General features: G+C 35.9%; 1 protein-coding gene across 1 annotated transcript in view; it reads right to left on the bottom strand.

Annotated features, from left to right (window-relative positions):
• Positions 1-9,317: 9,317 nt before the first annotated feature.
• The window catches only part of LOC144980274 (uncharacterized), a 61,908-nt gene continuing 58,772 nt past the window's right edge, over positions 9,318-12,453 (bottom strand). Inside the window, exon 25 of the mRNA XM_078927906.1 lies at positions 9,318-11,024. Within this exon, the coding sequence (XP_078784032.1) occupies positions 9,445-11,024 (1,580 nt within the window). The 3' untranslated portion in view covers positions 9,318-9,444. The remainder of the gene's footprint in view (positions 11,025-12,453) is intronic.

Here is a 12,453-nt window from a genome sequence, read left to right as displayed (position 1 = left end):
ACAAATCGATGTTGTTAAAATTCTATTCACAAATGTTTTGAGCTGAAATTTGAGACAAAACTGGTCTCTAAACATTATTCAACATAAACATTGCGGTGGTAATACTTTCATACATGGGTGGTTATAGACAGCATATTATCTTTATGCTGATCTGTACCATTCGCACAACTACAATATCCCCATAATGAGCAAGAACTTTAAATAAGATCAATAAATTTCCTGTACTCCTTTTGTGTGACTGTGTCTTTGAGATTTTATACAACTAATACATAAGCAAAGCACGATCATGGCTGAGATTTGTATAGCCTAAAACTTAGTCTTTGCTTTCCCATTTCGTATTTTTGTTACGATATCATAGTTTGGTATGTTTTTGTTTTTAAGTGTTTTACGGCACTTGCAGCACATTAAGGTCAAATCAGTGCCAGTAAAAAGGAAGAAAATGGGTTAGTAAAAAGTTCTAGAATTACAATTAGAGCACCCAAGAAACAGTCAGACAAAGGGTAATTGATTCAAATAAGGAACAGATGTAGATTCCAAGAGCACACTATCAGTGTACTTAGTTTGAAATCACCTAAAAGTCTCATCCAGATACAAGCACAGGTCCCCACTAAGAGGAATACACTCAAATGTTTACAAATAAAATATATACAATAAATAAACAAAACATAATACAGTGCATAACAGAGAGATGATTAACAAGGGAAAAAATATCATCTCCCAAAACTAACTATACATTTGACTGTTTCCTTCCCAGCCAAGGTATCCCGCCAGAGCCAGGACAAAACCAAGTAATCTCATTCCAAGACAAAGACAGAAAGCATGTTGGAAAACAGATATAGGAGGATAGAAGACACAGTATGTACCCCCCCCCCCCTGCCCACTATGGGAGGTCAGGAACCCCAGCCAGTTATCTGGTGACTGAATCTAAAAAATATATCTAGGTATAAATATCAAAGTAACCTACAAATACTGGGATTGGTTTAACCAAAAGAGGTGAAAAAAAATAACATGGAGGCAAGAAAGGCGAGATAGACAAAATGATAATATTTTGGTTTTTAGGGGTTTTACAGCATTTGTGACACTATTCGGTCATTTCAGCCCCAGTAAAAAGGAAGATGATATGATAAAAATGTGAGGCGTCTTGAAAAATTCTTACTCTTGTATTGATGCTGTGCATTTAGTTTTAAAAATCAGAAAATACGCCAGGCTGATATTACGACCATCACACAAAAATGTGTGTAAACTTAAATGTTCATAGTCTGATTAATACAATTGAGTGAAAACTACTCAGAAAAATTGCTGCTTAAAAAAATAACAAAAACCAGAAAGACGTCAAATTCGTTCCTTCTACTGTATAGAGTGAGCACACTTGCCAAATCCTACCAAAGTCCTGCTATGGGATATCGGTCCCTCATAGACATACGGTCATGGAGTTGGAATTTATCCTCCTGTTTGAAGCAGTGAATGGATAGACAGTAGAGATTGCTTGATAACTTTTGCTAATCTAATACAAAGTACTTTCACCCAGATCAAACAGACCTTGCTACCCAATCACTACTGGGTGGATGGGGATAGGCAAAAATCTTGACTGCACCTGGGATGTATTAACGGTCTCTTTGTGATGGGAGTGGCCTACCATTGAGCTAAATGGACCAGTTCGAAGGGGTAAGAGAATCCTGTTTTGTTTGATTTTGTTTTTAAGGGTTTTACATCGCTTGCAACACATTTCGGTTATATCAACGCCAGTAAAATGAAGAAAATAAGATAGTAAAAAAATCTAGAATTACAATTAAAACACCCAAGAAAAAGTAAGACAAAGGGGATATGGGAACAAATAGGGATCAGATGTAGATTCCAAGAGCATACCACCAATGTACTTAGTTTGAAATCACCTAACAGTCTCATCCGACACAAGCACAAAATCCAACAAAGAGGAATACACTCAAATGCTTACATTATACATTCAAAATAACAAATATAATAATACATAACAGAGAGATGATTTACAAGGAAAAAAATATCATCTCCCAAAAACAATAACTGTGCATTTGACTGTTTCCCTCCCAGCTAGGACTCCGGCCAGGGCCAGGAAAAAAAACAAGTAATCTCATTCCAAGACAAAGACAGAAAGCATGTTGGAAAACAGATATAGGGGGATAGAAGACACAGTAAGTACCCCCTACTCACTATGGGAGGAGTCCTATTTGATAAAAATATCATTCATTTATTTTTCTCTTTATTCTTTCAAATTCCGGAAATTGAATGGCAGTTTTTGAAATTGGAAATTAAATACATGAGCATTTAAAAAGTCAACATAATTTTTCACAGCTGAATTATTTAATGTTATTTTCGTGCATATTTAATAAAATTTTATAAGTTTGTATTTCACATCTCTCACATCACATATTTAAAAAAAATAAATGAATTAAAAAACAAAAAACAAAAAAAAAGTTTGACTGAAAAAAAATATAGTTTATCAATCTCTATTTCTCTCACAAACAAAGGAAAAGAGAAAATTAATAAAATTAGTGAAATTAAAATTGACATCACTGATTACCGGATAGAGCAAAATTACATACAGCAATAACTCAAAACAAGTGAAAACAGTAAACAAAAAAACACCCCCCCACCCCCCAAATAAAAAATAAAAAAAAAAAAAAAAAAAAAAAACACAAAACAAACCCCCCCCCCCCCCCAAGAAACAACAAAAACAAAAAAAACAACAACAAAAAACAAAACAAAAAACAAACAAACAAATCCCAACTAACAAACAAAACCCGACAAACAAACAAAATATAACAAAAACTAGATTTTAACAGTGAAAATGAAGGAAAATAACATAAGTGCATCATCATATATAGCATACCCTTTTAGTTGCAACAAGGATGATAATCAAGGATCTTGTGGAAGATTAAATATAACATGATATGAATGGACAATTCATGACCCATTGCTAAGAGGTTCGTGCACAAATAATAAATGTGATGAATACAACCAAATACAAGCTGGCAAGAATTAATTCAAAAACATAAACAAAACCAAAAAATAAATAAATAAATAAATAACTAAACAAAAAACTTTAAAAAATTTATCCTTATTGTTTCGCGTAAAATAAATGGAGACAATTGTAAGCTACCTCTTGGACAGGACACCAATCACTGATATGTAAAAGAAGAAATACGAAATTTTAAAAAACCAAACCCCAACTTTAATATAGCATAAAATCGAAAACTAAAAAACCATTGCTCAAAATTACGAAAATTATGGACTTATTCTGTACACCTACAATCCCTTAAAAAATATTTGTAAAAAGCCTCACGTTTGTATAACACCAGTGAAGAAATTCAGAATTTTTTACACAAAATAATACACCATCGATAACAAGTAATTTTGTTTTTAAGGGTTTTACGGCGCTTGCAACACATTCAGGTCATATCAGCGCCAGCAAAAAGAAAGAAAATGGAATAGTAAAAATGTTCTAGAATTAAAAATAAAGAAAATGTAAGACAAAGGGGAATTGGTTCAAATAGGAAACAGATTTAGAGTCCAAGAGCACACTATCAAAGTACTTAGTTTGAGATCACCTAAAGGTCTCATCCAGACACAAGCACAGGTCCCCACTAAAAGGAATACATTCAAATGTTTACACATCATATATAATATGACAACAAAACAATACGGTGCATAACAGAGAGATGATTACCAAGGAAAAAATATCATCTCCCAAAACTCTTAACTATAAATTTGACTGTTTCCCTCCCAGAAGGGCCAGGACATAACCAAGTAATCTCATTTCAAGACAAAGACAGAAAGCAAGTTGGAAAACAGACATAAGCGGATAGAAGACACAGTAAGTGCCTCCCTGCCCACTATGGGAGGTCAGGAACCCCACCCAGTGAAGTTGATAGTTAAGAATCTCAAACGGTTTATTCCAAAACAGTGAACACTGTAAAGCTATAACAATCTTATACAAATATTTTGGAATCAAAGTAAACTAGACATATGCTTGGTTTGTGTGTTGGTATGACGATGGGGTTTTACAGTCTGACACTAACCTCCCAATGGAATGTCTGGGGTTCGAATCCCGCTCCACTCATAGTTGAATTCCTTGGAAAAGGCTCTTTACTTACATTCTATCATCTTACTCAGTTGTAAATTGAGTACCTGACCATTAATAACGTTGTCTCTGTCGGGAAAAAAAATTGTAATATCGCCTAATAAACGTCATGTGTTGTCCTAGATTAAGTGTTATTGTTGTCTAGGGACCCATTGCAAAACGCTTTGAACACATTTAGTGTATATTGTGCTAAATAAATACTCATGTTTTTTTGGATTTTTTTTTCTTTCCTTGTGTGTTCAGGTTCTACAATTAAACTGCACAAAAAACAGTCCTGGTGGCTATAATGTAATAAAGCATCATGAAAATACAGGACAACAAGATTATAATTTTTTAAAAAGGTGAACAAAAATCAAAAACAAAATTTTACATACCTCTGCAGCTTGTCTGAGACAAAAATCACAGCCTTACTTACCCGGATCTCCGCCTAAAGTTTAATACATACATAATATATACATGTATATATATATAAATATATATATATATATATATATATATATATATATATATATATATATATATATATATATATAATATATATATATATATATATATGAAGCTGAGCCAACACGTGATGTTTGATGAAAAGATGTTCCAATACTAATACAGGGGCAGTGTGGCTCAGCAGTACGGTCTTTGCTTCGCACCCAAAAGGTACAAAGTTCGACTACCTGCCTTGTTGTGTGGCCTTGAGCAAGTCACCTCGCCCTCGCTCACTTTGTGTTGCTGCAATGCAGCTGACGCCTAGGTTATTCTAGTCTTCCTTTATAATAGTCCCTAAGACAAATTTTCCATTGGGAATGAATAAAGGGGATTCATTTATTTATTTATTTATTTGGGAAAAATCATTTTCATCAGTTTCATAATTAAAATTTATCCAACGAATAACTGGTGATCTACCTCCAATGGAATAGCATAAATAGTTCCTCAAAGGTTAAAAAAAGTGGGGACAGAGAATCAACTTTGTTTACATTTTTTTGGACATTTTAAAAAGTGATTAACTATTATAATGCTAGACCATTGGTTTTTGTTAGTATGTAACCCAGGGAAACGGATGAAAGCAAAAGTTTTTCTTTAGCTCTTTCCAAATAACTTAGTACTGGAGAATTTTTTGTGGTGAATGAACGTTGCACAGAAGCCTCATATATCATGTATCATCAATAACAATTTGGATTACATAATACTATAAATAATTGAACATTATTTGTGAATCATGACAATAAAAAAAGGGAAAAGCAAATGCAAGCTAAATGATTAAAATTAGTGATTGATGTGGGATACATTATAATATAACAGAAATGGAAGATTAGCCATTGTGCAAATTTAAAACAAACAACGTACCCTTTTCAATTGTAACAAGATAGATAAAATATGACACGGCCTCTCTCAAACCTTGAAGGTCCCGGTATCTCAGTTGGTAGAGGTCTCACATCACTCGCAAAAGGACTCAGATCGATCCCAGGTGAAGTGGAGATTTTTTTTCCTGACCATTCAAATAGGGAATAGATGTAGATTCCAAAAGCACACTATCAAAGTACTTAGTTTGAGATCACCTAAAAGTCTCATCCAGACACTTGCACAGGTCCTAACTAAGAGGAATACACTCAAATGTTTACCAATCATATAATATGATATGTAAACTAAACATAATACAATGCATAACAGAGAGATGATTTACAAGGAAAAAAATATCATCTCCCAAAACTATAACTATACATTCGACTGTTTCCCTCCCAGCCAAGGACGCCGGTCAGGGCCAGGACAAAACCAAGTAACCTCATTCCAAGACAATGACAAGAAACAATTGGAAAACAAGTATGGGGGAGATAGAAGACACATCATGTACCTCCCTGCCCACTATGGGAGGTCAGGATCCCCACCCAGGAACTGTTTTGTTTTTAAGGGTTTTACGGCGCTTGCAACACATTTAGGTTATATCAGAGCCAGTAAAAAGGAAGAAAATGGGATAGTAAAAAGTTCTAGAATTACAATTAAAGCACCCAAGAGAAAGGAAGACAAAGGGGAACTGGGAACAAATAGGGATCAGATGCAGATTCCAAGAGCAAACCATCAATGAACTTAGTTTGAGATCACCTATAAGTCTCATCCAGACAAGCACAAAATCCAACAAAGAGGAATACACTCAAATGCTTACATTATACATCAAAAATAACAAACATAATAATACATAACAGAGAGATGATTTACAAGGAAAAAAATATCATCTCCCAAAACAATAACTATGCATTTGACTGTTTCCCTCCCAGCCAAGGAATTCCAGCCAGGGTCAGGACAAAACCAAGTAATCTTATTCCAAGACAAAGACAGAAAACAATTGGAAAACGGGTATGGTGGGATAGAAGACACAGCATGTACCTCCCTGCCCACTATGGGAGGTCAGGATCCCCACCCAGCCACCCAGGAACCATCTGTGTTTTATTTAGTTCTTTTTTAAAGCTGTAAATATTCATTTTCATTGATTAATTTTTAACAGACGACAGCTTTTAGCAGCTTATTATCAAAGTGACCAGAAATGTAGTGAGTGACGATTAATCATAATTAAAAATTAAAATAAAATTTAAGAACTACCCATTTCCCACCAGGTCTATAGGGATGAGATTAGCGTAAGAGTAGCGTCCCTTGATTGGATGTCACCGGTGGAGAAGTTATTTGTAAACAAACCAACTACAAGCCAAGCGCTCCAAATAGGAAATTTATTATTCATATTTCTGTACAAAAATGCATATCATAATCAACGTTATGCATTTTTGTACAGAAATATGAATAATACATTTTGTATTTGGAGCGCTTGGCTTGTAGTTGGTTTGTTTACAAATAACTTCTCCACCGGTGACGTCCAATCAAGGGACGCTACTCTTACGCTAATCTCATTCCCTATAAAGGAACAATCATTTCAACATATTATGTAATAGTTTGCTTTCAATAATCACAACGATGCCCAAGCTTTTAAAATCTCAATACATATTATGTTTTAATGTATTATTATTATCATTTAGATTAACTTTCTATGTTTATATTTTATAAAAAGTGGCAAATCAGTAACATGATATTATAATACAGTTAGTAACATCATTTGGGACCTTAGTATTCTTAAAGATAAATATTCTAACACAACATATTAAAAACAAGAGTGGAATCGGAATTGACAAAAATCCATCTTGACAACTAATGGGCATAAAAATCATGCCAAACAGTCGGGATATTCAATTGTTTCTACTCCTGCCTATATCGTCGATAACCGTCATTATTTGTTTATACAAGATATTATCCCTTTATCTTTCAATTAACCACTGATATCTATATAACAACAATGAGACCTTAAAAATGTATTACAGATTTTCACCACCAGAAATCGACTAAAATGAGTATAAAAAATGATATACTTAATACGTTTCAACAGTCGTGACGTCCTTTCCCTCGTAATGACGCATGGTCACTTAGTAACTGGCTCTAAACTATCGGAACAACATCGGATGCCCTTATGAAATATTTCTCCGACGAGCATAAAAGCGTATCCAGAGGGGAAAAAAAAATGTTATAAGTCTGATCATGTTTTGACTTTTACACATTCTGATCACAAGACATGTGAAAAGTTCTAGCCAGCATGAAGAATAAAAAGTACCAATTTTCTTTGTTTATAACCATGATGGCCACCATTAATGGGCGATATCAGACTATTGAATCGTATTGGCAGCAGCTTGTAATGGTCTCACACTACTATATTATGATGGTCTATCCAGGCAGCGAAATCGTTGCTGCATTTGTGTACAATCGCAAACCCACCCAGTAGCCTCGTCACAACACAAAGCTTGACCACAAGTTTAAGTTTATTTCATTCTAGTTTTGACCTTAAGTTCAGACTGACCTGAAATAGTTTGTTTGTTTTTTTCTGTTTTTTTTTGGTTGTAATTAATCAATTCAAATGTCTTTCGTTAGAATAAGTTATTAACATTAGTGAGTAATATTGGTGTAAGTATGTGTTCGTATATGAATGTAAATGTATCTGTGTTTCAGTTTGTGCGCATGTGTATTATTTTGTTTCTTCATTTGTATTCCCAAAATTGTCAAAGATTGAATGTTAGAATGACATGCGCTGCTGAGCACTTATGTGGAAGTTCTTCGCGATATAAATAACTTATTATTATTATTATTATTAAGCTCTTTGGTTTCAGGTTCTTTGCCACAGTGCGTACTTGTGAGGAAGCATTGGGCATGTTCTTGAGCTCAGTCGATTTGCCATGGGCTGGGTCAGTTTATAAGAAGATAGACGAGGAGGCCACGGAAATGCACTAACTTACGAAGCTACGGATATACCATGGCAAAAATTGTGATAATTTATACATAATAAGGATTCTAAGCATGATATAAACCCTCTGCAGACCTACAACCCTTCATATTCCAAAAGTGGAATCAGAAGATCAGAAAATAGGAATTTGACACAAAAAATAGGAATTTCTAAACAATGGACAATTCTGTATTGAAATGACTACCAACTTTGCCATCAAACACATAAAGACAGTATTCGGACACAGCTGGTAAAACTACATATCACATGAATTAGGTAATGGAATGGGGAAGGGGGAAAAGAGTGAAATTAAATTTCCTACTTAGTTCCCTTTTGGAAATCATTAAAAAAAAATTACCTTTTTAAGCTACTCCCCCCCCCCCCCTTTCATTTTTTTCTTCTTGCAATCATCAACATCAATTTTTGAAAATTGGAATTTTAGAGACAATGGTGGAATTAAGGAAAGGGAAGAGTGAAAATAGGAATGATTCCGCCAAAAGTGGAAGGGTTGGCAGGTATGCTTTGTGTATGGACCGATATGCTTATTGTATTATCATCAGCTCTCTACAGTCAAATACAATTATAGCAATGATTCTCAACTCTTCTTTATCATTTTCTTCTTTGTCATGAAAATTCACCTAGTCTGCTCTCAGATACCCGATATTTCATATTTAATGATTAAAAAATAAAATAAAGCGATTTAATTTAGGCTTTTGAACTCTGAATTGCCAGAAATTCAATATTATCATTAATATTACTATCATTATTATTGTCATTAATGTTATCATTTATATCATTATTATTTATCAAAGATAAAGATTTTATACCAATATCACAAAACACTCTTCTCACATAAACTTTTAAAAATATTATCCCCATCTACAAATTAGGATAGAAGGGAAAAAAAGATTGCACAAGAAGAAGGAGAGCACAGGTAGATGACTAGTAAAGCAACGCAGAGAACTCCTGAGGAAATGGCTATCATTACTGGCAGACCCGTTCCCCAGGCTCCCACGCCTAGTCATTCAAAAGTCTCCCATTGTGATGGAGGGGTAGGGGGAGGGGGGCAAGCAGACGAGGCAAGGGTTTGATTTGTACTCATTGAGGATTCGTTCTTCCTCTGTTGCTGTTGTTGTTGTTGTTGCAGTATTGAAGGAGTTGACTTTTTTGCACTGCTATTTCCACCAAATGGGATATTGAGTAAATCGCCGAAGGGATCATTATTGGATGAAGGGTTAGTGGTGGAAGAAGCCGTCGTGTTTGCTGAAGGTTGCTTGGATTGGGATGAATTTGCTAAACTGAGTAAAGTGTTAGATGGATGTTGTTGTTGTTGTTGAGTTGGAGTCAATCTAATATTGTTGTTGAAAGAAGACGGTGTTCTGGTCGACGAGCTGGAAAAAACGGACGAAGAAGAAGAAGACTCAAATTTTTGTCTTGACAGCGGTGATGTAGATGGGGAAGAGGAGGATGGCTTGTTGGAAGACATAGGCATAGCAGGTGAAGGGGTGAGGGTTGGTTGCTGTTGGGCCAGGGGGGATGGTCGAAGAGGGGTTCCTCCCATGCTTGGACGAGCAGCTCCCCCGATGAACTGGAAAGGAGAGACAGACGGCGAGGAATTGCTAAAAGGTCTAGATCTGTACGGTGCTGGCTGCTGGGCTGATGTTGTTGTGTGCAAACTGTGTTGGTGGACGAGAGAGCCCTTGGGTAGAATTGAAGGATGTCGGATGTGTCCTTGCTGCTGCGTTGGATTGCTGGGAAGGGTGGATTGACGCGGTAGCTGTTGGCCGCCCAATGGAAGTCGAACCCGTGGCCCCGTAGAGAGAAAAGCAAGGGACCATTCGTGTTTCATTAAATCAGCCGAGCTGTCGCGTCGAGGCCTGGACTGGACTGGGGCCGCCATGCTGGGTGAAATCTTAGAATCAGCTGCCACGGTGGGATTGGATTGAGATGAAGAGGTCAGGGGGTCAAATATGGCAGTGGTTGGTTTCTTATCATTACTATCATCATTGTTTTTAACTAAAACATCATCATCATCCTCGTTTTCATCGTCGGCAAAACTGCTTCCCTTTCGGAGCGGTAGTTTATTGGTACTTTCCCTGCGGAAAGCTTTGCTTCGAGTCAGAGAACTCCTTGAACTTGAGCTTCTTTGAAAATTATTATTTTCTGAAGTGTTGGTAGGTGTGGCGTTACTTTTATCCCTAATTGTTATATCGGACAGAGATGTCAGACTGTCTATGGAATCAATGCAGGATTGGGTTTGAGCTGGACGAGACTTGGATTTGCCCAAAACAAGGGGATCAAACACTTCGGAATCGGTGGCCTCTGATTCACTCGACTCAAATTTGATTAGAGGGGCGTCTTGTTGTGTTAAATTAACAAGCTGTTGTTGTTGTTGACTCGTTGATTCCTGGGCTATGGGCTGACGGGCTGGGTTGGGTTTCCTGGGCGGTGGTCGCAGTGGTTGTGCTGAGGGGGACGACGACGACAATGAGGGTGACTGGTTTAAAGGGGCTCTCGGTGGAACCATGGGTGGTTTGGAGGACGTTGGTGATGTTACAGTCGTCCCCTGTACTGGTTTGCTTTTCACGATGAGTCTGTCCGCTGTTAAGTACAAAGAGAGGAAAAAAGTCAATGAAAAAGAAAAAAAGTTTGAATACCAGTCCCGCCAACTATTGTTCGTAGATTTAGGAATTTTTGGCTTCCATCAGAGATCTTTATAAAACAGTACAGTGGTGCCACCCCTAGCCCATGAAAATGTGGACACTGGAGAGCCAAAATTAGTCAAATTTTGACAAAAATACGTACAATCCTTCAAAAATTATAATTAGTGCTAAATCTAATAATAGGTATTGAGACTATACTAGCAATTGTATGATTGATATTTAAATTAATGGATAAAGCAGTTTTTTATAGATTATCAAAAATGTTATTCTGTCTTGTCTTCTGGCACTTTCCTACTCACTTCATTTCTTGTTAAATCTTGTTATACGAATGTGAGATAATGAGTGTGATGGTGATGTTATACGAATGTGAGATAATGAGTGTGATGGTGATGTTATACGAATGTGAGATAATGAGTGTGATGGTGATGTTATACGAATGTGAGATAATTAGTGTGATGGTGATGTTATACGAATGTGAGATAATTAGTGTGATGGTGATGTTATACGAATGTGAGATAATTAGTGTGATGGTGATGTTATACGAATGTGAGATAATTAGTGTGATGGTGATGTTATACGAATGTGAGATAATTAGTGTGATGGTGATGTTATACGAATGTGAGATAATTAGTGTGATGGTGATGTTATACGAATGTGAGATAATGAGTGTAATGGTGATGTTATACGAATGTGAGATAATTAGTGTGATGGTGATGTTATACGAATGTGAGATAAAGAGTGTGATGGTGATGTTATACGAATGGGAGATAATGAGTGTGATGGTGATGTTATACGAATGTGAGATAATTAGTGTGATGGTGATGTTATACGAATGTGAGATAATTAGTGTGATGGTGATGTTATACGAATGTGAGATAATGAGTGTAATGGTGATGTTATACGAATGTGAGATAATTAGTATGATGGTGATGTTATACGAATGTGAGATAAAGAGTGTGATGGTGATGTTATACGAATGGGAGATAATGAGTGTGATGGTGATGTTATACGAATGTGAGATAATGAGTGTGATGGTGATGTTATACGAATGTGAGATAATTAGTGTGATGGTGATGTTATACGAATGTGAGATAATTAGTGTGATGGTGATGTTATACGAATGTGAGATAATGAGTGTGATGGTGATGTTATACGAATGTGAGATAATTAGTGTGATGGTGATGTTATACGAATGTGAGATAATGAGTGTGATGGTGATGTTATACGAATGTGAGATGATTAGTGTGAGGGTGATGTTATACGAATGTGAGATAATTAGTGTGATGGTGATGTTATACGAATGTGAGATAATGAGTGTGATGGCGATGTTATATGAATGTGAGATAATGAGTGTGATGGTGATGTTA

Source organism: Berghia stephanieae, chromosome 9, assembly GCF_034508935.2.
Source record: "Berghia stephanieae isolate SIO BIC M18660-M18661 chromosome 9, UCSD_Bste_1.3, whole genome shotgun sequence".
Taxonomy (NCBI): Eukaryota; Metazoa; Mollusca; class Gastropoda; order Nudibranchia; family Aeolidiidae; genus Berghia; species Berghia stephanieae.
Note: the sequence above shows the minus strand (reverse complement) of the source record. Positions and strands in the feature narration are given on the sequence as shown.